The sequence below is a fragment of the Zingiber officinale genome, chromosome 3A, assembly GCF_018446385.1.
Source record: "Zingiber officinale cultivar Zhangliang chromosome 3A, Zo_v1.1, whole genome shotgun sequence".
Classification (NCBI taxonomy): domain Eukaryota; kingdom Viridiplantae; phylum Streptophyta; class Magnoliopsida; order Zingiberales; family Zingiberaceae; genus Zingiber; species Zingiber officinale.
This window is the reverse complement of record NC_055990.1, coordinates 33,135,541-33,162,756: the sequence shown is the minus strand read 5'-3', so window position 1 is coordinate 33,162,756 and position 27,216 is coordinate 33,135,541. Positions and strand designations below refer to the sequence as shown.

At 40.0% G+C, this 27,216-nt stretch overlaps 1 protein-coding gene across 3 annotated transcripts; it reads left to right on the top strand.

Moving 5' to 3' along the window:
• Nucleotides 1-150: 150 nt before the first annotated feature.
• LOC122051686 lies at nucleotides 151-22,010 on the top strand. 3 transcript variants are annotated; one of them, XM_042612907.1, is made up of 8 exons: nucleotides 151-445; nucleotides 535-644; nucleotides 18,012-18,117; nucleotides 18,872-19,054; nucleotides 20,220-20,693; nucleotides 20,771-20,857; nucleotides 20,950-21,042; nucleotides 21,634-22,010. In XM_042612907.1, the coding sequence occupies exons 2-7, from the start codon at nucleotides 618-620 to the stop codon at nucleotides 21,015-21,017; spliced, it is 945 nt and encodes a 314-aa protein (XP_042468841.1). In that variant the 5' UTR covers nucleotides 151-445; nucleotides 535-617; the 3' UTR covers nucleotides 21,018-21,042; nucleotides 21,634-22,010. The 3 variants fall into 3 exon arrangements, with proteins under 3 accessions (XP_042468841.1, XP_042468840.1, XP_042468838.1); XM_042612906.1 differs by having other exon boundaries at nucleotides 152-445; nucleotides 535-668; nucleotides 20,220-20,687; XM_042612904.1 differs by having other exon boundaries at nucleotides 153-445; nucleotides 535-668.
• Nucleotides 22,011-27,216: the final 5,206 nt, after the last annotated feature.

Sequence of the window (27,216 nt, the reverse complement as noted above, 5' to 3'; positions counted from 1 at the left end):
CGTCAGATCCTGCCGGTCAATGCGCTCTGTTGACCTCCCTAAGTTTTACCCACCTAGTAACAAGAAGCTTCTGTGGGGTCCACGCACGCCACCATTCTAAGGGAACGACAGCCACATGTTAACTGAAGTAAGCGTATGAATTTTAAAATCGGCGGACAATTAATTCGCGATGCGATGAATCTTTCATCGAAGCCTTCCGATCGTCGCCTCTCTGGGTCAGAGTCGACGTGGTTCGCTCAGAGCCCTTGTATTGCTCCACCAGGGAAGCACGAGGACGTCACCTTCACCTTTCTTCCACTCCCATCCCCTTCCCATGATCCCACCCTGACCGATGCCCTACTCATCGGCCGCGCCCGCGCCCAATTCCAGGCGTAAACGCTTGCCGACGTTCCCAAGCCCACAAATCAGCAAGGTCGCTTCAAGAATCGTACTCTCTTGCTGAAAGGTAAAGTGATCCTTCATGTCCGGTGTATTATCCTTTGCCGTTCTTAATTCAGTGAGTTTATTTAGTTTTTTTTGCTGTGTGCTCATCAGGTCGTTCTCTGTGTTCGAGCGCGTTTTGGGGCACTGTCTATTGCGGAAGATTCAAGTGTTTTAAGTTTTTGGGTTGGAAGGGCATGATGTCGAGCGGAGAAGTCAGGAAGGTATCCCGTCAGGATATTCAACTAGTAAGGAGGCTTTTGAATTTATTGTTAGTAGTGAATTTAGATTTTCCTTGATCTCTTTTGCTGAATTTTAATCTATTTCGAAAGTGATCCAAAACTTGTTCACTGACTATGATTACTTTTTTGTAATCTACTGGTTGCTGATTGTGAACTGAAGTAATTCTCAAATTGTTGGCTTAAATTCCTTCCAAAAGTTGAACTGATAATGATGTTGTTAACCATAACGAAACTAGAATTTGTCTAAAAGACCAAGTCTATGAAATATATAGTGATCCTGTCTGAGAGATGAAGAGATAACGCATTGGTGACGATGGCTTGATCGTTGACGAAGAGAAGACCTCCTGGCTTCGAGAAAACAGTTTCCTTCAGATCCTGCGCATGCTCACAGTCAGTTGATCCAACAAATCGTCAGTGACCAAAGGCTAAGGAAAGGATTCCTGGCAAGATCCTCCGACGCTAACTCAGTACTATCTTCAGTGAGTAAAATGAAGAACAGTAGTGGATGCGTATGTTTTAGATGCAAATGATGCATACCTTGTCAACGAAAAGGATCCCTCTTTATATACCACCTCTTATAACCTCCGTGATTATGAGATGACATCGTGCGTTGGAGTTTGTTAGGTGATGGAAAAAGTACAGTCCGAATGATATGCAGTAACAGTTCGAGGAATTTTTTGTTTACCCTCAGATGTACCTCTTTTGTCGTTTATGATTTAAACCCTTGATGAAATTATCGAGGAAGTATGATGTCATAACTAACCTCTGCAAGAAGTACCTAAGGAATATTCCCCGGCAACCTTGACAGGCTATTATAAAATATTGTCTGCTGCTTGTTTGTTGAGTATACCTCAGACGGTCCTTAAGCCAGCTTGCTTGTTTGGTTGATGTACTCGGCGCTAAATATATCTCGGTCGGTCCTTAAGCCAACCTCTTTTATTGAACCATTCAGTTACATTCTATATATTCCCTTGCCCTATGTTAGATTAAGCCGCTCAATCACGTCCTGCACCACATTAATATACTTGCTAGAGAATGGTAGAGTATATTGGGATCCCGAGAAATCCCTTTGATAAGTGTCGCATGCCTGATCATGCTTGACCGGGCGTATATGCACTTTGGTCGGGTGTACCTGGAAAGTCTTATGAAGCTGAGGACCTTAAGTCCAGACAGCCGACCACATATATGGGAATTAATGAGGCTATGTGCCTTTAACTCGGCCGGTCTTTATTCGACCGGTTACATATGTGGAAGCTGATGAGGCTGAGTGCTTTTATCCCGGTAGGGCTTTATCCAACCGGTTACAATTGGGAACTGATGAGGCTGAGCGCCTTTATCCCGGCCGGACTTTATCCAGTCGGTTACACATGGGAACTGATGAGGCTGAGTGCCTTTATCCTGACCGGACATTATCCTACCGGTTACATATATGGGAACTGATGAGGCTGAGCGCCTTTATCGCGGTCGGGCCTTATTCGGCCGATTAGAGCATATACATGTCCGCCCGACTTTAAGGACAGACAAATGCACACGCACACTATGTTTATGATCGACATGTCGTAGAATGAGTCAGTCATTCCAATCACAATATAAGACCGGTCAACCTTAAACTTGACCTCCCTAAGATTTGGCTACTCTTAAGACATTATACTCCCAATTCGTTCGGCTTAATGGCCGACTATTTTCCCTTGGCCGGATTAAAACCCGGTCTGGTTAATCCTAGGATTTAATACTGGAGAACTACTCTGATTTGAAGGGATATTACTCTTGTGTAGTAGGATTGCCATGTTGTCTTGACTTTGACTACAACGTCACCTTCTGGGTCCATCTGTCATAACTCGTATCACTAGCCTCCTCTTCATGTCTAGTCGAAGGAGGTGTAACCGACTGACTAAACTCAAGTTTTAATTTTGCTCGCTCCATCTTTTCATGCTTCCTTCCTTTTGTACCTTGGAGACTTGGCAAATTTTTCAAAAACCATCTGTCTGCAACTAGTTTTTCTTAGATGAGATTACTGAGGATGCGTGGGGAGGTTCATGGTCAGAGAAATAATATGGTTGTCATTTCCATCATAAATGCTTGCTTATGAGTTGAAGTCACGTGGCTCTCCTTTTTGTTTTTTGAAATGACTTATGAATCACGCCTCTTTGTACGACTCAACTGCACGTATTTCCCTACAGATCAACGACCCTCCCGACACAAGTCATTTTAATCCAATGGTGACAATTAAATTTTACTTTATAAAACCCTAAGCGGCATGCGCTCTCCGCACTTTGCATTTCATCTTCCTTGCCTTTCTTCTCCGACGACCTCTCCAAACTTCTCCTTTTTTCCGCCCTTAAGCGACCCAGTGAGTTGTTCCCCTTCTTTTGGATTTACATCCTATTATAGCTCATGAATCATTCACCCCCCGGTATATCTTTACCTGTTCCACCTTTGATGATTCTAATGAGGCTTACATCCGGTCTAAGTTTGAAATCCCTAAAGAGTAGCCCCAGGGCGTAGCGCAGACGGTGGGCGCATGGTATCTCTGGCGTAATGGGCAGGGGTCGATTCTTAGGAACTGACGACCTGGGGTTTACCCCGCCATGCGCCTATGGCCTGTGTACCTGCATGAACCTCCCCCCATATCCGTGGGGCCGACACTAGGGGGGCCGCTAAGGTAGCGGATCTATCTTTTGAAATCCTTAAAGAGTATACCATCGTCTTGCCTTCTTCCGACGATCAACCTCACCTTTCTCTCCCCAATCACGTTACCTTCTTTTCTAACCAATTAGCGGCAGGTTTACGCTTTTCTGTCCATCCTTTTTTGTTTGAAGTAAGTTGATACTTCCAAAACCCTTTGCAACAGTTCGTTCCAAATGCTTTATGATACATGTGTGGAATGTTCATGTTGTTCTGCCTATTTGACATGCCACCAACACCACGCAATTTTTTTCTCTTCTCTTATCCCATGAAATCAGAACCTGATGCCTTTCTCTTCCAGCCCCGACCAAAGGCGATCTTCTTCGAAGATATGCCATCTTCGAACAAAGGCTGGAAATCTCATTTTTTTTTTATGAAAATGCTTGGCCGGTTACCTGACCTGTAGAATGACGATCCTCTTTTCCTCCTCTTCCTGACCTAGGCCAATTCAAACAAGATCCTATTTTTGTTTCTTATCTTCCTAAGCTGAATAATCAACATTTTAGAATTCATAGGTGGCTACACGAAGGCTTCCTATATCCATTTGGCTTAAGCCCCATTCACAAGAAGCTACCCCGCTCTTTTGGTAAGTTTTGGTAATTCAATTTTTACGTTATTGCTAACTAAGGTATTTTTTGTTTTGTGTAGTGGATGCCATTTTGAAGTTCAATTGACCTGACCACCGAAAAGATTTCCGCCAAGGAACAAGAATTGCTAACCGAATGAGGTTTACCCTTGGCTGCTTCTTCTAACGAGGCTTCGGGACACCACAGAACTGCGCCCATTGAGGCTACCCCTTCCGAAGAATCACCCCCCGATGCGCTTCCAGCGTTGGAGGTTTGTCTTGTGGAGAAGGATGTCTCCCCAAGAAAAAACGCAAAGGGCGAAAGATTACCTTTGCCCCTCCTCCCAAGAGGTTAGCAGTCCTCACAGAGACACCTTCTTTACCATTGCCTTCTGCCTAGGAAGATTCTGCCTCGAAGGATACACAAGAACAATTTCCTGAGCAAACCTTGTCTGTCCTTTATCCGGCCCTCTCTACCCTTGGTCCTGCTCAAACTTGAGAGGACGTTCCTTTGCCGAGCAGTTCTTCAGTCCCCAGCTTCTCCGTGTCCCCTCATGTAGAGACCACCACTGCCGCTCTTGAGTGGCTTCATCAATTATCCATTATTTTTTTCCTTACCTTCTGCCCAAGCTCTGCTCGCTTTAACATCCACACCTTCTCCTACCCTCCCAATACTATTAGGAAATCGTTTAATAACTGCTTGGGAGGATGTAAAAAATAGACTTAGCGAGCTTACTCCAACAGAGTTGGCAGACGAATTCTCTTATGAACAGACTAAGGTAATGTTACTTTAATTGATTGTAGTCCATCCATTCTGAAGGCTCATAATTACACTCATCTTTCAGTGTTGGACAATTATCATGAGCGTTGCTCAACAACTATACGACTTGGCTCAGGAGAACGGGTTGCTAAAGCAACGAGTCATCGAAGCAACTTCCGCGTGTACCTTTGAACGAATAAAGGAGCTAGATGCTTAACTACAAGAAGCTCAACAGTTAGCTAAAACCGAGCAAGAGAAGGCAACCTAGTGGAAGATTGCCCTGAACACTTTTTAAGCTCAACTTCAATCGAAAACAAGTTCCCGGGTAGAAATATAGAAAAAACTGGATGAGCAAATGACAGAGAACGCATAATTGTCTGCCCAACTACAAGAATTGAAGGCTTCATATGCCGTTGAACTATCTGCCAAAGAATCCGAACTGGTGACTCAAAAGGCCAAGCGAGATGCTATCAGATCTAATGACTTCTCAGATTGAATCAATAGCAGTCTGGTTGAAATTGGCAGCCTATCAGGTAGGAGAGGACGAGTGATTTGAGTCTAAGAAAAAGGCCTTGTTTCTAACACATGACTTCAACGTCCCCATCGCTGACTCCATTACTAAAGCCCTCTTCCTTGGAGCAGAAGGTGCGATGAAATAATTAAAAGAAGGTGGATATCTCACCTCCGATCCTCCTACCAGTTTTTTGGATTATAAAAAGATAACCCATAGCGTTTCTCTTGATCGGTTTCCAAACCTATTGTGATCTATCTTGTTCTTTATTTGTCTTCTTCAATGAATTGGATATTAATTTCTACTGTCCTAATGTAAGTTTTGGTTGAACCTATCAAATATCTTTTCTTTAAAATTTGATTGTGTAACCACTTATGGTTTTACTTAACACATGTGCACTATCTTAAGGATAATTTGAATACGTTCGGGCGAGAATCCGAATGGAGCAGGACAAGAATGCTTAGGGCCGACCATCTAGGCCGGACGAGCTATAGCGCCTAATGCTTATTCACCTAAGAACGCCCATCTTTACGACCGGCCATAAATAAAACTTGTTCAAGTTTAGTTTTGCCTGGGCTTATACTTGTCCGTACCTTAAGCTTTAGGATAAGACGAACTGCAGCAAATATTGTTTAGTCCAAACAAATCGAAATTGAACCCGCTCGGTACAACTTTGTCTAAGTAAACAATCAATCTCGTACAGATCCATTCGGTCTTCAACTTATTTTCCCCGGTCAAGTCGTAAAGGCTCGTTCGAGCTTTGGACGGGCCATGCTTCTAAAAGAGTTGCAAAAAAAACCAAGCTCACCTCAAAAACATCACCGACATTTCGGGATGACTGCCTGTCAAATCAATTACCGTTGCAAGTTTTTTTATTGGTGACACGTGTGCGCACTTCATCCTAGATATACAACTTTTCATCGACTCACTCGGTTCACAGGTGACCTTGCCTTTTCACTATTATGATTCGACGATTTAACTCAAAAAGCATTTTCGAAGAATCCGTATAAAAACTTCGTGAAAAAGAAAAAACCTTAAGACTTTGCCCTCTTCTAATTCTTCTATATTTTTACACTTTTCATTCTCCTCATCTTCTTGTTCACCAGGGTTGAAGCTCACGATGGTATACTCACTATTCTTCCAATTTTACTATTGATGATGCCTATGACCTCACTCTCAACTATGGGCTTCCATCCGATCGCCCCCATCTTCCTCCGTTGGAGAGTATTGCTGTTTTTAGAGAACAAGTTATAGCCGGCTTTCGTTTACCCCTGCATCCTTTCTTCATTGATGTTAACCAATACTTTGACATCCCGCTTCATCAACTTATTCCCCAATCTCTTCGCATCTTAAGTGGTGCCCTTATTGTTTTCCACTTGTTCAATGCCCCTCTTTTTCCTCATTTGTTCCACCATTATTTCTTTCCCCGACAAGTAGAGGACGGTTTATTCACTTTTAGGTTCGCCCTAAGACTATTTTGTTCAATAGAATTCCAGCCCAAGAAGAATGGAGAGACAAGTATTTTTTCATACACCTTCCGAGCTTTCTGTCCTGCCCCACAACCTGACAATCAAACTTTCTCCCTATTCTTATCTTGGGCAACCTTCGCACACACCCAATCCTTTGCCAAGCTCTAGGTCAACTGAGAGGTTTGAAGTTTAGTTTGCCAGAGTTGACTATAGAAGGTCTACTATATGTTTTTGGGATCACTCTGGTGGATTTTGAGCTAAGCGCCACTTTCGGTAAGAAAATCCCTTAATTATTTGTTATTTCTTAACCATTTATTATAAAATTTTTTAATTTTAATTATCTATTTATTTTTATAGTGGAAGCCATTACCTCGACTTTCCTTTTCAAAAATAATTGGCCATCGGAAGAGACTCTGAACCTTCTCATAGTTGTTCTTCCAGCGCTACAGATTCGGATACCCCTCTCATAATTATGTGCAAAAGATCCCAAGCAGAGGCTATAGGCCCGAATGTACCCAAACAACCTACTGCTAAATGGGATCATTTTGCTTTGGCCGAGATCTCTTTTGCTCGAGGTAAAGAACCTGAATCCAAGCTCCGAGTAGAAAGAGTGATGAAAGATAACGTCATTTCTGACCTAGATCATAAAGATATCCTACTAGAAGAGCTAAAGCTTTCACATGCATCTAGGTCTCCTGAACTAACCCAGGAACTATCCATTAAGAACTTCTTGTTATTGAAACAACAAGTGGAGCTGAATACACGAGAAACCCAGCTACAATCCATGCAGGCCGAGTTGGACGCTGCAAAGGCTGAAGCAGACGCTGCCCGGATTGAGCTATCACTTTATAAAGATGAAGAGAATGAGCGTCTTAAGATTAGGATGAGAGCTTATCTAGATTTTATTGATTTTAAGAGAGAACTAGCACAACAACTTGCAGAAACACTTAACCATTCTGCCGCGAGAGCATGCTCGCTTATAACCCGACTAAACGGTTCGGAAGTTTGAAATTCGTTCGGTCATTAAGCCGTTCTGTATTTGTGCCGTGAGAGCATGCTCACTTGTAACTCGACCGAATGATTTTGGATTTATCTCCATCGCGAGAGCATGCTCGCTTATAACCCGACCGAATGGTTTGGGAGTCTGGAATTCATTCGGTTATTAAGCCGCTCTGGATTTGTCTGAGTTGCGAGAGCATACTCGCCTATAACCCGATCGAACGGTTCGGGAGTCTGAAATTCATTCGATCATTAAGCCGCTCTGGATTTATTTGAGTTGCGAGAGCATGCTCGCTTATAACCCGATTGAACGGTTCGGAATTTAAAATTCACCAAGTCTTTAAGCCGGGGGCTATAATTTACAATTTGTATGAATTTTCGTATAAATTTGCCTGCATTCTCATAAAGTGTAAGAAATTTTATATAATATATGAGTAAATTACTGGCGTACTTGATAGGGTTGTAAATGATTTGCACTCCAGGGCTTATCCAATCTTTTGCCTTCTGCATCTTCCAGATAATAAGAGCCAGAGGCTAGCTATTGCGCTCGGCGGAATATCTTGAAAAAAGGCAAGCTTCGATCGTTCGAATGGGAGATGAAACGAGAGAAGGTCATAATCCGGCCAATCAATCTTTGAGCTTTCTTCAGATTGCGTGGAAGGGCCATATCTTGCAGCGGTCGCACTTTGCTTGAATTAGCCTCAATTCCTCGCTAGGTCACAATATAGCCCAGGAACTCCCCTCTCTTGTTTCCAAACATGCACTTGCTGGAGTTGAGCTTCAATCCATATTACCTTAGAGTGTTGCAAGCCTCCTCCACATCGGCACATAGATCAGCCGCTCGAAGGGACTTACTAAGGACGTCATCCATGTACACTTTCATGTTTTGCCCGATCTGCTTCTGAAAGACCTTATTCATGAGCTGTTGGTAGGTAGCCCTGCATTCTTTAGTTGAATGACATAATATTATAACAATAAGTGCCCTCGGCAGTTATGAAATTGATCTTTTCCTGGTTGTCTTTAGCAAAGGGACTTGGTGATATCCCTAATATGCGTCCAACATATAGATGAACTCGCACTCGGAAGTGGAATCCATCACCTGATCGATGTGAGGGAGCGGATAATAATCTTTCGGGCAGGCTTTGTTAAGATCTCTGAAATTGATATAGACCCCCCATTTGTTTCCCGGTTTTGAGACCAAGACCACATTGGCCAACCAGCTCAGAAACTGAACTTCAGGAATGTAGCCCGCCTCTATCAGCTTATCCACCTCATCTTTGATGATCTTGTTCTGCTCGGCTCCAAAATCTTGCTTCCTTTGTTTGATCGGCCGAGCGTTTGGATAGACATGAAACACATGCTCTATAATCTCGGGCGACACACCCGTCGCTTCTTTGGGCGTCCAAGCAAACACATCTGTTGCGCGTCAAACATTTGATCAACTCTTCTTTAAGTTCAGGAACCAGGTCGGCCACTATTTGAGTGGTAGCTTTCGACCGGTCAGGCTGAATCTGTATTTCTTCTTTTTCTTCATAGACGAGGGCGGGTGGAGCCTCCTGGATAGCATGACTTTCATCCGCTGTATCTTCCGTGTAGAGCGGGCTTCAGTCTTGATTATATCAGCATAACACTTGCGTGCCATTAGTTGATCTTCTCGAACTTCCCCAACTCGGTCATCCACGGAGAATTTATTTTTTTGGCAGAAGGTAGAGACTACCACCCGGAATTCATTTAGGGTCGGGTGGCCCAAAATGACATTATAAGTTAAGGGTGCGTCAACCACGATGAAGTTTGATCGGCGTGTCCTCATTAGGGGCTCCTCCCCTAAAGATATGACGAACTTTATCTAGCTGAGCGGTTGGATTTCATTACTAGTGAATCCATATAGAGGGGTCACCATGGGTTGGAGTTCACTCGCGTCTATCTGTAGCTGCTCAAACGCCCGCCTAAAGATGATGTTAACAGAATTACCTGTGTCAATAAAAGTACGAGAAATATTATAATTGGCTATAACAGCCTTGATTATTAATGCATCATTATAGGGTATCTCCACCACCTTTAGATCTTGGGTCCGAAGCTGATTTCAAGCTCGGCCATCCGTTCTGTGCTGCAGCCGACCACATGAATTTTCAATCGTCGAGCGTGTGATTTTCTCACTCGGTTGGAGTCTCCATCAGTCGGTCCTCCTGCTATCATGTTGATGTTGCCCTTGACGACATTATTATGGTTCTCATCCTGCCGGATCGGGAGCTTCGGTTGGTTTCGAGTGGGAGTGGGCGTTTGATCCACTAGTGGTGGTGGTGGAGTCCTCTGTTGTCGTTCAACCTCGCACTGATTTCTTCTGAACGAGCCATTCGGTCTTCGGTAGGGTCGGCGGTTAGGCGACGAAGTGCGCCGGTGAACTCTTCGATTGCCACCCTGGCGATTAGCCAGTGTGTAGTAATCCCGCGTGTCATGGGTGGTCGACCGGTGAAGAGTGCACCGTCGTCTTGGAGCTTCTTGAGGAGGCTTGGATACCTTTCTTGCTCGACCCCCACATGCTGCATAACCTGGGGTCATGGCTCTTGATGATGAGGCTGAGGGGCAGCTCGAGGTCCTCTAGGCGGAGGAGCAGGCAATGCTTAGCGCTTGGGCACCGGAGCCCGTGTGAGTGTAGGAGTATCTTTCCTTCGGGCAACTTACACCTCTTCAACATTGATAAACTCGATTGGTCGTTCCAACAGATGATCAAAATTCCTCGGAGGTCTCCAGACTAAGGAATTGAAGAAATCATTATTGACAAGCCCTTGGGAGAAGACGCTCATCAGGATTTCGGTAGTGGCGGAAGGAACGTCATTGCCACATGGTTGAATTTTTTAATGTAGGACCTCAGTGACTCCTTAGACCCCTGTTTTAGTGAGAAAAGACTCAGGGAGTATTTTGGTAGCGTTGTGTCACGCTCCAGAGGAGTCCTGTCAGAAGAAATTTCGGTAGCATCTTCCCAGTACGGGTGACAATCTGAAGCATTACTACATACAAAATATACATCTATATAACCATCAGCCACACTCGGTTGGAATATATACACAATAGAAACAACATAACCATGCAGTTAATATACGCATCCTACCCGACTGGACATAAATTAATAAAACAACCACGCAGTATAATAAGTCCACACGGCTAAAAGTAAACACACAACCACACAGTATGATAACAGCCCACACGGCTGAACGTAAATGCAGCGGAAAATCATAAAATAATACGAATGTAAAACCAACAAAGTCACTAACCAAACATACTTGCAACCACCACACTAGACTCCAAAATCCACATCGACTTATTGAAAAGCAAAATACGCAAAATTAATATACCACCCAAACAGTGACAAAACCCCAAAATAAAACTATCCTCGAGTGTGACGTGGGACCGACAGTCGAGACTCTCCAAGCATCCATGACTCATCTATCTGTTACTTGGCGAAAGAAAACCAATTTGCGAGGTGGTGAGTATTGAAACTCAGCGGGTAAAGATAAGATAGTGCATGAACAAAATAAACCAATAAAGAATGCCAAAAGGAATACAGTCTCATAAAAGGAATAGCAGATATTAAAATAGAACCATAATAAATGCTCATACCTGAAACCATATCCTAGGCTAGGTATAGAAGGTCAGAAAGGGCACTAATCTGCTATAGTACTGCTCATAACTACAGAGGTAATAAGCAAGGTATATACAACTTTCCAATGAATAAACCAATATCTAAACATCTACAATGAGAGTATATTTCAACATAAGTAAGCATATCAGCACAAGTGAACAACAGCAGTTAGCAATAACGGCATATATAAACAACAATAATCAAAGCAAGTATAATAACAGCGTATGCACGGATGGTCACTCCCGTCCACCTCTCTGCACCATGACCCCTGTATGGTCGAGAGGTCGGATCAGTGACAGACTGTACACCACTCCAGCTACCACTTACACGAGTGGCCGAGGGGACAGTTGCATAGTAGCTAACTAGCTACATCTGCGATGAGGTCCCTGTTGCTCGTACTCCAGCTACCACTCACATGAGTGGCCGAGTGCGGCACGACAGGACAAGCGACATCAACTCCAGCTACCACCCTCTCGAGTGGCCGAGGATGCGGCCTTGGTCAACGACTCTCTCGACCGCAAGGGAGAATTGGTCGTTGACATGCATGCCATGACATGATGCGCCAAATGCAACAATCATCATACAAATATAAGCAGAAATTAGGTATGCTTCATGAAGCCAGCATGCTCAATATTATAGTACATAAATAAACAACAGTCAAAGCATACAAACATGGTATCTAGTATCTGCTACTTATCATGAATAACAACAAGAGACTGTATAGATATGGAAACGAATTTCTCAAAGATCGCGTGGAAGTATCAAGCGCAGGAAAATAAGAGTGGAGTCAAGGTAAAAAAAATTTCTTATCCAAAATAGTTCATGCACCAAGGTCAAAGTACTAAAAGAAACAAAGCAAGAAGTACCCACCTTTATATGTAGATCGTGTCCGGAAATCCTACGTCGAGACGCTCATCCCGAAACAAAGTCCTGCGATCACATAATATATTTAGCTAATTACATAGGAAGTAACTAACTAAACAACTCCCAAATCTCGTTCTACGAATCGATACTAAAAGTCTGGATCCATCATGAAAATAAAGCGACAACAGAGAATCTCCAATCCCCTCAGATCGGTTACAACATCCTCAAATACCACAAGAAGAACCCAACATCAATTTACTATAGGTAAGACCTCAAACTAGTACACATTGGAAAACATTAGTGAAAATCATAGAACTAAATCCAGATGCTGCTACAACTATCTAGCTTAAGCAAGCACAATTTGGAGAGCATTAAAAAACCAAAGATGAAGCATCAAATCCGAATTCTGCTGCAACCTATAAAACGTTTTAAGAGAAATGAGTTACGAATTTCCAAATCTGTTTATAATTCATTCTACACGAAGGAAGTAAGCACATCTCCAAATCAGAATCGAAACTACCAACACCAAAAATAAAAGCACCATAAAAAGCCGTTTTAACCTCTTCCAAACTGTTTGATAATACCGCAGCCAACACTAGAGATCAAAGCACAATGTATAGCCATCCTAAATGACTCAAATCTGTCCAGAAATCCAAAGTTAATCCCAGAACATCAAGAACAACCACAAAATTGTTTCGCCACCTCCAAATCTGTCAAGATATTACCACAAATCTGTACAAAAATATCACAGTCAACACAAGATGACAAAGCTCAAATCCCAAACCCAATTACAAGCTCTTAAATCTGTTCTAGCAATTAAAATCCATTACAGAAGAATGAAACAACACTGGAAAAGCAAGGGAAAGATCTGAGAGGCCGGTGGTGCTCGCGAGAGAGGAAGAAAGATCGCCGGATGTGGTGTGGAGTCTCGCAAGGGAAAGATCTGCTGGTGCCCGCCTGCGGGAAAGAGGCCGACGGCTGTGTGTGGTGCTCGCGTGAAGAGGAGGAGAGGTCGGCGGCTCCGATTGCGGGAACACACGAGAGGGAGAGGGAAGGAGGTTCGGCGCGGGTGGTGGCTGGCGATTGGTGTCGGGCCGAGGCGGTCGGCAGTGACGCACGAGAGGAGGGGGAGGAATCGGGAGAAGGAGGCTAGGGCTATGGCACGGTAATAGTATTAGGTTTATATAATTTTAAACTTAGGTTTAGAAAAATTAAAACCTAAGTTTATTGCTCAATCAACTCCCAATTTTTTTTTTTGGTTCTCTAAACAGGCTTCCATATAGCCTATAAATTTATCCCCTTAAAATACGTCAAACGGGCTCCGAAAAATTCTTAGAAAATATCTAAAAATTTCTGAAAATTCCTAAAAGATTATTTGTCAAATAACCCTATTTTTAATTATTATCTTGTTGCCGTATTTTACACGTTGGCTGCTTGCAAAGTGGTGAAGGAAAATTTTGCTGAAATCCTTAAAACATTGGATTCATCCAGCGGGTAATCGTCTAAACCACCTCTATGCAGAACCACCTTCCACTGAAGGTGGTGAGGAACACCTGACACTTCACCCCATCAGTAAACTGATGAAGGAGGGCGGCATGCTCAAATTTGACAAGATGATTTTCAGGATTAGTTGATCTTGAGTATTCCCCTATGGCTAGGTTTTGATAATGCTTCGGCAACTTATCCTCTAACACCCTCTAAGAGAATGGGGTGCTAATGTCTTCAGGAGAACTATATCGTGCCGAAGCTTTTCCCCTTCGCCTGTCTCTAGAAGACTCCTGGTGAGGTTCTTCTTGATCTATATATTCAAGCTGCGTGCAAAAAAGTGCCCAATAGTGTGGATCTAGTGAACTAGATGCCCTAGGTACATGGGCCTGACCCTCCTATACTCCTCGCTCCCTTTGGTGAGCTGTTACTGAAGCGACAGGATTAGATGGCAGCAAAACACCGTCGGGTGCTCCTTGTTGTTGTTGCTGTTGCATTAACTTTTGCGCTTTTGCGCTTTTGTGATGATGAGTAGATCTAGATCCTCTTGCGTCAACGTGATAGTGGCGAGTTTTCCAGGCTCTTCCATCTCTGATTCTCAGATTCAGACGAAATTTCCCACAGACAGCGCAAAATTTGATCTTATCTGAGAGATGAAGAGATGACATGCTGGTGACAATGACTTGATTGTTGACGAAGAGAAGACCTCCTAGAGAAGATGGTTTCCTTCAGATCCTGCGCATACTCAGCCGATCCAACAAAAAGTCAGTGACCAAAGACCAGGCCTCCGACGCTCAAGTCAATACTATCTCCGATGAGTGAAATGAAGAACAGTAGTGGATTTGCGAGAGCGTAGGTTTCAGATGCAAATGATGCGTACCTTGCCAACGGAGAGGATCCCTCTTTATATACCACCTCTCACAACCTTCGTGATCATGAGATGGCATCGTGCATTTAAGTTTTTTAGGTGATGGAAAAAGTACAGTCTGGATGATATGTAGTAACAGTCCGAGGAATCTTTTTTCTACTATCAGATGTACCTCTTTTGTCGTTTATGACTTAAACCCTTGATGATATTGTCGAGGGAGTATGATATCATAACTAACCTCCGCAAGAAGTATCTAAGGAATATTCTCTGACAACCTTGATAGACTGTTAAAATATTGTTTGCTACCTTGGTTGGTCCTTGAGCCGACCTGCTTGTTTGGCTAATGTACTCGGCGCTAAATATATCTCGGCCGGTCCTTAAGCCGACCTCTTTTATTGAACCATTCAGTTGCATTTTATATATTCCTTTGCCCTATATCAGATTAAGTTGTTCAATCATGTCCTGCGCCACATTAATATACTTCCTAGAGAATGGTGGAGTATATCGGGATCCTGAGAAATCCCTTTGATAAGTGTCGTATGCTTGATCATGCTTGACCGGGAGTACGTGCACTTTGGTCGGGTGTACTTGGAAAGTTTTATGAAGATGAGGGCCTCAAGTCCGGACAGCCGGTCGCATATATGGGAATTAATGAGGTTGAGTGCCTTTAACCTGGCCGGTCTTTATCCGGCCGGTTACATATGTGGAAGCTGATGAGGCTGAGCGCCTTTATCCCGACCGGGCTTTATCCAACTGATTACACATGGGAATTGAGGCTGAGCACCTTTATCCCGGCCGAACTTTATCCGACCGGTTACATATATGAGAACTGATGAGGTTGAGCACTTTTATCCTAGCCGGGCTTTATTCAGCCGGTTAGAGCATACATGCCCGTTCGACTTTAAGACTGGACGAATGCACACACTGTTGTTTATGATCAGCATGTCGTAGAATGAGTCAGTCATTCCGATCACAATGTAAGACCAATCAACCTTAAACTTGACCTCCCTAAGATCTGGCTATCCTTAAGACATTATACTCCCAGTTTGTTCGATTTAATGATCGACCATTTTCCCCTAGCCGGATTAAAACCCGGTCTAGTTAATCCTAGGATTTAATACTAGGGAACTACTCCGATTTGAAGGGATATTACTCTTTTTTTGGAGTAGGACTATCACGTCCTTTTGACTTTGACTACGACGTCATCTTTTGGGTCCATTCGTCATAACTTGTATCAGATAGGAACAAAATATAAGCAGAGAGAATTGATCTACAAAACCAAAAGAAGACTTGGAACAAATTCCTATCTGTAGGTAATTTTGTCAATTGCTTTTACTATAACTTACAAATTCCACCATTTCCCCAAAGTTTACATGGTATCAAAGTCAATTTTGATCTTTATTGCTTTCCTTGTTTTCTTGGTTGGAGGGGAGGCTGCAATTATCACTTGGCCTGCCCTCCCTTTTGACATTTCTCTTACTGCATTGTCTTGTTGATATGGTGATCCGCAACGCTTCATTTGCCGTGCCACCACAACCTCCCCTGCCCATCACAAATGCACTCGTGAAGTGCTTCATGAGTTCTTGGCTGGATGCTTTCTCTGAGTCCTTCCTTCCCTTTCCATCATCTCTTTGGCTTGGTAGAGCAGCTTCCTTCACCCGACACTATGTTCTCTAATTGCATCCACCCTTGCTCACCTCTATATTTGCCTTCCTGTCCCTTGCCAACCACTCTGTCACTCCCTACACCTCTTCTACCCAGATCTTACACTCAAAAACCAAGTCTATGCAACAAAAATACTTCAGATTCCATGATGTTTATACTCAGTCTCATCATTGTGCTACTTTATGATTATGTTTGGAGTATATTGCTATTTTCTACTAAAAAACTAAAAACACAAAACTCATGCCACAAGTCCATAATGTTTTGGCACGCCAAATATTTGAATCATCTTGACTGTTTGTACTCCGGCATTAAACTTTGAGTCGTTTGCTTCTGATTCCTCAAAGAATTGGAGGACCCACAATATCTAATGGAACATCTATATAATTTCTACTATATCATGTAATATTTGCATGCATTTCTTGCTTGTTCATTAGGTGGCACTATGTTTGAATTTAAATGGCATTACATTTTATGTTACTGGGTCACAAACAGGCCATTAAATTCTGTTCGATTATAGTACTTTGGTAATCTGGATAAATGCGTAACATCCGGTGCTTTTGCAAATCATATGTGAATTCATGTAAGATGACAATCAAATTCTTCTTGTTAGTCTAGACCATAATTTGTAAAATCGCAATCTGGATCATAGGATCGGACAATCCTATGATCCAGAATCACTAAAATGATCCGGATCTATTGGGGATCGATTTTTTGGTGGAATCGGAACTAGATCTGGAATCATATAATATCGGTGGAATTGACAAGATCTTATGTTACAAACGATTCGGATGCGGCAATGAAACCAAGCGTCCTTGTCGATTTCTTGACGGGCAGCAAGTGGAGGGGATGCGAGGAGGCAGGGGGACGAAGAGGGGAAGGCATTGGCGGCAACATGGATGCGCGAGTACAATGGTGAGGCCGTGAGGGGAACAACGACGGTGAGCACACGGACGAAGAGGGGAAGGCATCAGTCAATAGCTGGCAGGGACAACGACATGGAGGGGAGCGACGAGCGCAGGTGAGAGGAGAGCCTTGGCCTCTCGTAGGTGAGAGGAGAGGAGGCGACACAATGATTTTTGAGAGGAGAGACGACGATATAGTAACGTTAGATTTTTAATTGAAACTTTAGTTAATTGATTCAGTCTAATTCTTAATTTAAATGAGATAGTATAAATAGACTTTCTTAAATCTTAATTGAATTATTCTATTAATATATATATAAATTTATTTAAAATTTTAAAATTATAAATAAATAATATTTATTTATTATATATATTTTCACTCTATCATTGCCATTAATATCATTATTATTATTATTATTATTAATTTGATTTAATTTATTCTAAAGGGAATTTAATCAAATATAAAATTGATTTAGTCTTCAATGATCAATTTGATTATCCTATCAAATACTAAATTAAATTTTAAGGATTTTTGATAGGATCGTACGATTCTACAATCTGATCCCGATTGATCTGATTCTGATCTCAAATTGATTTTGTGTAGGATTGCGACCCTACAAACTATGGTCTAGACTTCTATGCTTTCTTGTTACATACTACAGGCTAATGATTTAGTTACCTTGATTTAATGGTGTGCAAATTCTAGTTGAATTCAGATTTTATCGGCAAATGGATGAGTATGATGAACAATTCTGTTAGTTTTATTCCATTTCTAAAACTCACTTGCCTCTTTACTTTTCTGTTTTAAGATATAGAGAAGATTGGTTGATTATGAAGTATATACACCTTAGATTTTTTAATGTTAAATAAATAGTTGGTTTACATCAGTTTTTTTAGTGTAGGCCTGATTTGCTAAATTTCCTTCACAATTTTCAGGTTCAGAATCTTATTGAACGATGCCTGCAACTGTACATGAACCAGAAAGAAGTAGTTGACACTTTGTCTCTCCAAGCAAATATAGAACCTAGTTTCACTGAACTTGGTAATTCTAAACAGAACATCCTGTTTCATTACGATTCATCTGTTTTTGGAAAACTGTATAGGGGATTGTGTTTGTCTGATTTTTATTCATTTGGACCAACAAGTTATTTAATATATAGCTTATTTTCACACTTGCAGATGTCATATCAGTCTTGTGATTGGTTGTCCTTCAGCATTTATATCCACTATTCTGATCAATATAATAATCTATGTTTGTCCCAACTGGTTGGAGTCAGCTACATGGACATTGTCTTCACTCCTACAAGTTTATATTATTAGTAACTACAAAATCTCTGATCAATATATTTTTCTTTTATCTCTCACGCCTTAATTGATTTAATTTGCAAAGTATTGTATCCAGACCATCAACATATCAATACTCTCCTAATCTTATTTTCCTCTTATTTTATTGTCTATTCCAGATTGCTTCTTGATAGCAATATTTTGACTTTGATTTTGTCTTGCCTAGAAATCCTACATATCTATCTAAATATTCTCATGTAACCAACAAACAACAAATATTTTGATTTTGATAGCAATATTGTATGTCTGCCAATGGTACATGAGATCTGCCATGTATGTCTGCCATCTAGAAATCAACACCCTGATTTATAAAGTATCTCTGATCATACCATTGACTCGTAAAATTTTCTTAATATTTTGAATTAAAAACACCAGATCTGCCATATTGATAGTTGGTTCAACTTTTAATTGGTTTCATTTTTGATGAAGATCCATGTTTTGTTGATGTACAGTTTGGCAAAAGCTTGAGGAAGAGAATCAAGAGTTTTTCAAAGCTTATCATGTTAGATTGATCCTTAAGAACCAAATAGTGGTTTTCAATAAGCTTCTTGAGAAACAGGTTGAGCTTATGCGGAAAGCATGCCCTCCAGGAGTTGCTGTCTTACCCTTTTCCAATGGCTCTAATTCTCTAGCTTGTACGGCTATTTTCATCTTGTGTTTTATTTTTTGTAATTATTGTTAATTCCTTTTTCTTCTATATTAGTTTGCTTTTATGTCTTTGGTTTTGAAATTCTCTAGTTAGTTGAAAAGGTTGAGTCATTTAGAGTAGAAGGTAAAGGGAGATGAAAGAAATTTTACATTACATGATAGTTAAAAGTTATCTTGGAAAATCTAATGTAGTACATTGAGTTTTATGGTAGTATGAGATGAATGTGAATTCCAAATAGTTGGAATTTTTGCACATAACTTGGTTTGTTTGGTCTCATCTAAATCAACCATTTGATCACAATCTCTACACTTTAACCCTTAGCCTTTACTATCCTTGTTACAGGAAGATTTAGGCTCATTAGGTTCAGAAAACAGTGACATTGTTAAAAAGTGAAGTAATGGAATTTTAACTGCACACTATCTGAGAAGAAATGGAAGTTCTTTGCTAAGAGCATCAACACCAACTTCCCTATCTAAAATATATAATTTAGGGTAAAAAAGTTACTTTATTAAATTTGGATATCCGTTTTTCAATACACCATATATCAGCTTCCCTATTTCTTCTCTCTCTTCTATAATGTTTAGGGAATGAAATCCATTTCCTAAATTTAGAGAAGTACTGTTCATAAATTTAGAGTAAAATTTTTTAATAGGATATCTGATGTGGATGTTCTAATAGTTTAGTTAGAACACTTGTCACTCTATAGACACCACAAAAAGCTCAGCAGTCTCTCATAGCAATATCCTCAATAGGGAGCTGAGTGTGAATTTGAATTAGCATGAAATAGTTAGAGTTTAATTAATAAAAACAATTGAACAGAGACCAAAATAACTTGAATATCCATGATGCTTCTAACTTTCTTGGGTTTGAAGTTTTGACTATCTCAACCTCCTATTTCTGACTGCTTGATTTTTCTTATTTTTTTATAAAATTTTTCAGTTAATGTCTTTTTTCATAAGTATTATAATCCATGTGGACAGTTTCTAATGACCTTGACTATGACTTGTCATATTTAAATTACATATCCATGAAGTGGAATGACATCGGAGAGTTGCCGGATTAATTTGACATTGACAAAGGGTTCTTCAATGAAAGAAAGTATCATTGTATTCCACCAATCAATAAATCTAATTCTTTTATTTTTTTTCCAGATCATCAAAATCCATCATGCTATTTGTCTCAACATGCATCCACTTCCTCAAGGCCAGATTCCATGCCTTACAATGAAGAGTTTTCAAATCCTCTTGTAAATGCTAGAACCTCAGGGCAACCTGGAAATTGTTTGGGCAATGATCCATCTATTCTTTCTGGGCACATGAATGCCTCGAAAAATGTCTTTTCGTCACATAGAGACAGCATTGGGAGGATTTCAGAAATGGGTGGGATGACAGTGAAGTCAGAGCCAATCTATTCAAATGATGAGTTTCCCTTTGGTAATGATAGCACTATCTTGGAACCACAATCACTAGCAGATGCTTCAGTTGGATCTTTTAGTAGCTCAGAGTTGAGTGGACAACATATACATAATTCTCTCCTTGATATGGATACATCTTCATTTGGATTTAGTCAGATGCCCAGAAACTTCAGCTTTTTAGATTTAACTGATGACTTCAATCATTGTGCTGGTTTCTTTCAATCACAACACTTTTATATAGAATTTTTTTATCGACATATTATACTAATTTATTTGTTTTTTTTATAGATATATTAGAGAATTACGCTAGATCTCCTTATATTCCACCTGATTCAAACGATTTCTCCAGCTCTCCTCCATCAAGGGAATTTAAAGGTATTATGTTGCTGTATGCTTCCTTATTTCTTTGTCTTGTCTATATATTTTTCGACCTTGAGTTATGCAGCTTTTTTCTTACTTCTGTTAAGAGGAAGACCCCAAAAGGCTTGACACCAAATCCGAAGGAGTAAGTTATGAGGATTTTGGAAGTGGCTGACTAACGTCATGTGGCATCTTCCAAGGTAACTTTTTCCATGTGTGGGCCAACCTACCTTCACTTTTCATGAAGAGAATGATTCTTGATCACAGGAACTGAAAGACTATATTACTTGCTAGCAATAAAATAAGGGAACCATTCAATTAGTACTTAGTAGTGTGCCTGGAGATGCGAACAATTACACAGGGCACAACATACATGCCACAATTGAATGTCAGTCTTAGCTTGCATTTAGGTGTTATTTATACAGAGGTATTTTTGTAAAGATTCATCACGTTGTTTTGTAAAGTGAATCATCATGAATTTGCTTTTTTCTCTATTCAGTCACTCTTTTCTGCAAAGATTCATCACAACCAAATGCTTTTTATGCATCTTTCTCCTGATGCTCCGTTCTGGGTACACCAGGAGCTTCTTTTATTATCTTTTGTCTTTACTTCATGTGTTATTGTTCTGTCCATCAGACCGATTCAAGAATGGCTAAGCATCTAGTGGAAACTAAGAAATTGTTATACAAACAATTAACTGTTTCTGCTGACGTGCTTAAGCAACACTCTGTGATGTGAGTTTCTAGTGTAATGGATATTGTTCCAACGCATTTGGTATATTCTAATTGCAGGTTGATCAGGCAGGCATCTGTACGGTTCCAAATGACAGATTCTTATTCTCCAGGCACCAATGGATTCTATTAAAGTTGTCTAGCTCTAATGCCGCATGACAGCTGCTAAATGCTTACTCTTCACTGCTATTTGAAACAATTTGCAGACGTTATTATGTAGCTAAGAACACCGGCGATGAAGAGTGCGAGCAACACCTTCATATTGTGGCCTGTTGTGAGACCTGGATGGCGCTGCTTCATTCCAATGTACATATGTTTTGCCTATGTTGTTTCTCTATCCATCCATTGCAATGTGCAAGTTTCTTTGTCTGTAGAAGAACGAGTGAGAATGCTTGCATTTTAATGCCAGTAAAGGCTGGAATTCCCATGTTGGCTCATTAAGCAGCACTAAGTGGAATTGAAGTATGATATCGTTATGCATGGTTAAATGAGTTAATTAGGAGCGTAAATGAACGAGTCGAATTGGCGGAATAGAATAAAAAATATTAATATTTGTATTCAAACTGGAAAAATATATATGATATTGGAATTCAATTCAAAGTTTGAAAAAATTGTTTTCTATCAACTAGTAATTTGCACTTCTATATTTAAAAAATAATACTTGACCTCCTTTGATCCGAAGTTAATCAGAAGAAAAAAAATAGTAAATGGTCAAAATAATCTATTACCTATATTTTAATTCTGAATATTCTAATTCTGATTGTTAAAAATGGTCTGATTGAAATATTTTTAATCTTATATTTTTAGATAAAAAAGAAACGAAAAAATAAAAAAATCTTAGTTGAAAGTTTAATTTTAATATAAAATTTTTATAAGGTGAAGTTGTTGAAGTCTTGTACTTCTTCTATTCTATTCATCCATCTGAAGAATCTCCACCATCATCTTTTTCATGTAAATAATAAGTAATATCCATTAGATGTTAGAGTTTATGTGATATGTTAAGATATTTGAGTACTAATATTGTAATCATAATAGTCTGTAAACTTCTTTCCTCGATTTTGTAATGTCTTTTATCACAATACCCTTACTTGGGGTGTCTAGAAGGGTTCTAAGCACCTGAAATGGGATAAAACTTTATTCCTGACGCAACGTTCAAATACCAAGTAGAATTGGCTAAGAATTGGGTTCCGGGTGCCCAAAGTCCGAACGCCTCGGATTGGTCCGGGCGCCCCAGACTGGTTCGGGCGCCCTGACCAGGTTCGGGTGCCCCGGGGCCAAAAATAAGTTTTTGTTGATTTTTGGTCCCGGTCTCCTGCTCCGGTTCCGCTCGCATTGGTTCAGATCTTCCGCTCCGGCTCCTCTCGCTTGGGTGATTTCAGTCATCTGGAATAGGGCTCACCCGAATCCAACTTCCAACCTTCTCGAGCAAACTTTCGCTCCGGCTTCTCGTCCCTCGAAATCGTTGCTTGCTTCCTTCTCGTTTGCTAGTGTACTCTTCCACAGCTTTTCGTCCCTCAAACAACTGCGTCTTTTGCTCCTTGAACAATCTTCCGCTCCGGCTTCTCGCCCTCAGAAACACCATACACTTCCTTCTCGTCCGCTGGTGTACTCTTCCGCAGCACCTCGTCCCTCAGATACACCGAGCCCGTTGGCTCTCTCCCGTGCTATCCTTCTCGCTAGCTGTGTCTTTCGTTCGACTTCTTGTACTCCTAAGTTCCTGCACACTTAGACACAGGGTTAAACACAACAGGACCTAACTTAACTTGTTTGATCACATCAAAACTACCTTGGGGTAACATTAATCTCCCCCTTTTTGATGTAAGCAACCCAAGTTAAATTAGGGTAAACCAACATAAAGTAAAAGAAATCAATTTTGCAATAAAGTGCAAAAATTGAAAAAAGTTAAACTACCTCCCCCTAGACTTAATCTTCCCTTCTCTCTCTTTGATCACATAAAAAATGAGGTACCTCAAAAAAAATCTAAGGGTAACTTTTCAAGAATTTTAAGTTGTTTAACAAATAAAATTCTAAATTTACAAGGTTAAAATGACTTAAAAAATTTGGTGAATCTTAAACACAAGTCTAAGAGGAAAAAAATTGAAATTGAAAGCCTTAAAATAATTTTAGAAATCTTAAAATATTTTCTTAAAAATGTATAGAGCTTGTATTTTGACAAAAGAAAATCTATTTTCAAGATTTATAATTTTAAACATTCTTAAAAAGATTGTATTTAGATAAATAACTCCAAAACTTTTCAGAAAAATTTTCTTAGTTAGCAGGGATAATTCTTGAAAATTTTGAATAACAAAATTTAACTATTTAAATTTTTCTATGGATGAATATTGAATTCCTCTTTCTCAAACAAATTTGGATCAAGTTAATTTTGAATAATAATTAAACTCAAAAGGAATTTTGTAGTTTAAAAAAAATTAATTTGAAAAAAAAAACAAGCATGATCTTGGAATCCAAAATAGATTCCTTTCTACTGTATTAACAAGAATATTTTTAGGTTTTTGATAATTTTCTAATTTGTCCATTGTGATATTTAAAATTTCATTTTAGTCTATAATAATTTCTAAAATTCAAAGAAGAGAATTTTGAACATGCAGAAATTTTTAAAGTTTGTATACGTTCCTTTAACATTTCATTTTCTATTTTTAGTTTGTTGAAATCTTCTAATCGACAAGTTATTGCTAGAGTTCCTTTTAACTCATTGTTTTCCGTTAATAATTTTTTATTTTCTATTTCTGATTTACAAGAATCTTTCGACAATATTTTTATTAAATTAAACAATTAGTTAGGAAGTAGATATCGTATCTGACTTATCTTGTCGACTTCTGATGCTCCCCCTGTAGAGCTATTTTCCTTCAACGTTGCTCCCCCTTCATTGATGCTCTCAATGCTCATTTCTGAAGAACTTTCTTTATCTTCATGTAGGTACTTAGCTATGAGAGCAGTTTTGACAATTTCCTCATTTTTTGCTTTTGATGACAACTTGGAGTTCATTGAGGGGTTTTCTGCTTCTGGGGACGACTCAAAGTTCATCGAGGAGTTAGATTCGGCTACTTTTGGTTCTTCATAGAGTTTTAAGAATTTTTCCCAAAGTTCTTTTGTACTCTTGTATTTTTCAACTCTGTCGAGGTCTTGGGCAGGTAGAACGCTCAGAAGGCGGGACTCAGTGTTAGATCATAGAGTTCTCTAGAGGGGGGGGGGGGGGGGGGGGGGGGAATAGAAATTGTCGAGAATTCGAAAATAAAATCAAGTACGCAGCGGAAATAACAAGCACAACGTTAACAAAATCAAATTTACTTGGTTTAGAGCCTTCGTTGACTCCTACTCCAAGGCCCGCACTCGTTGAGTGCTTTCGTTGGGCAATCACTAATAATTCAAAAAGATGTTTACAAAATGAGTACAGGAACTTGTAAAATGAAATTACCGACAACAAGAAAATAAAAACTGAATCGTTGGCTGTCGGAGAATCTTTGTAGCGTAGTAAGAGCATCTTGGAAGCAGTGCGCACGAGAGCAATCATAGAGAGAAGGTGTGTACTAAAGCTCTGGTGGAAGGCTCCTTTTATAGGAGTGCTCCGGGCGCCTGGATCCCTTCCGGGCTGTAACAACCCAATTTTTCCTATTTTGAGTTCTAAAAGTCCATAAAAATATTTAGAAATACTTTTAAAATATTCTAGAGAATTTTAGAAATTTTTAGAGTATTTTTACGTAATTTTTGGAGGTCGTTTAGTATGTTTACAAAAAAAGAAGAAATTTTGATAAAAAATTATTGAAGGCGAGATCCAAACCTACAACCTCGGGTCAGACTAACCCAAGCAAAATCGGCCCAACCAGCTGAGCTACACGGTTTTATTAACCTTATATGGAGAGAATTAAATTTATAGCATAGTTTTGATTAAACCCAAATATAAGAAAGGGAATTAGGTTTTTGATTTTCCGAAAACCAAAACAATTCCTCTAAAAAATCCCTCTCCTCTCCCGACGCGAGCGGCGACTCTTCTCCTCTCTCGCGGCGGAAACAAAGAAGAAACCAGGTTTGGTCTCCGGCGCCGGCGAGCTCTCTCCTCCACGGATCCTTCACCAAGACGAACTTCTCTCGGCAAGGTCAGCGCGGGCACAAGAAGAAGCCGCAAGTTTTCAAGCTTTGAAACCCTAGACCTTCCTCTCCTTCGGTTGTAAGTCCAAGCAATCAAGTGTAAGTCGTTTACTCACCTGCGGTAAGAGTGGCTCCAGATTTGTTTGAAGTTTCCTTGTGTCTTTTGATTATGAAGCATGTCGTGAACTTGTTTGAGTGTTTACTGCCGTGCACCTTAAAAAAAAGGGAATCATTGCTCTGCCGTGACCTTCAAAGAAAGAACAGGATTAGGTTAAGGGTTTTGTGGGCAAGCAAAGGGGAATCATTGTTCTGCCGTGACCTTCCGAGTTTAATTTGATATTTCCTTTGTTTTATTTTTGAATGTGTCGTGAATTGAGAATTTGGTACTAGGTTTCTGCCGTGAATAAGAGTTGATTTTGAAGCTTGCTGCGGTGAATGAGGTTTCGGATTCTTGAGTCTTTCTTTGGTTTTGTTGAAGCATTCTGTAAAGAGGATTTTCTCTTGAAGCATGCTGTTATTTTTGTAGAGCAAACATGTTTGTAGATCAAGCATGTTCTGTAGATTCTACAGCTCCTTGTTGTTAACATTTCTTTCCACAGCTCTTATGATTAGTATTTCATTTTATAACCCTATGATCAGCATCTCGAATTTAGGTTTGGCTTTCTTAAGTGAGAAGGGTCATTAATTAATCAGAGCAACTCCAAATAATTATCTAGTTGGCATAACCTGTTAGTTGAGCATGACTAGTCCTCTTTACCATTAGAATGACATGAACAACATGTGTTTAAGTGATTCACTTTATGTAGCATTGCAGTTTATCTCCTTTAGCAGTGAAGATTCTTTGTTTCTTATTTTGAAGCATGCTTAAAGAATTTAGATTTGCTTCCCTTTGTTTTAATTCTGACATAGCATGCTTAAAGAATTCAGATGTGGTTTCCTTTATTTAATTCTGTTGTAGCGTACTTAAAGAAGTCAGATTCAGTTCTCCTTTGAATTATATTTGTTGTAGCATACTTAAAGAAGTTAGGTTTGCTTTCTTTTGATGTATTCTGTTGATATATGCTTAAAGAATCCTGTTGCTTCATAAAAACTCCAGGATCCGCATGTAAGGGGAAAAAGAAAATAAGAGTTCTATTAAATCCTTAGAGGTTTATAAGAAGTTATAAGAAAGAGAGACCAAGGTCTTAATAGGATCCCTAATTTTAAGAATTGGGATCAGTAGCATATCAAGTGCTCAAAGAAATGCCAAGGCATTTTATTATAAGAATATTAAAGATAACAAGTATTTTATTTTAAAGAAAGGCTAGTACCCGACTTCCAAGGTTGTCGTTAAACAAATCCAGGTGACCAATTCCAAGGTCTTGGCCCTGGTAAGACCAAGGTCTTTACCCTCGTAGGACTGATGACTAGCTACCACAGTCTCTATTAGGGAGCGCGCATTGGTACTAAGCCTGGGCCTAAGAAAGAAGTTGATTATTATTTTTAAGTATTAAAGTATAAGTTTTTAATCAAGAAGAACTTTATTATTGTTTTGAA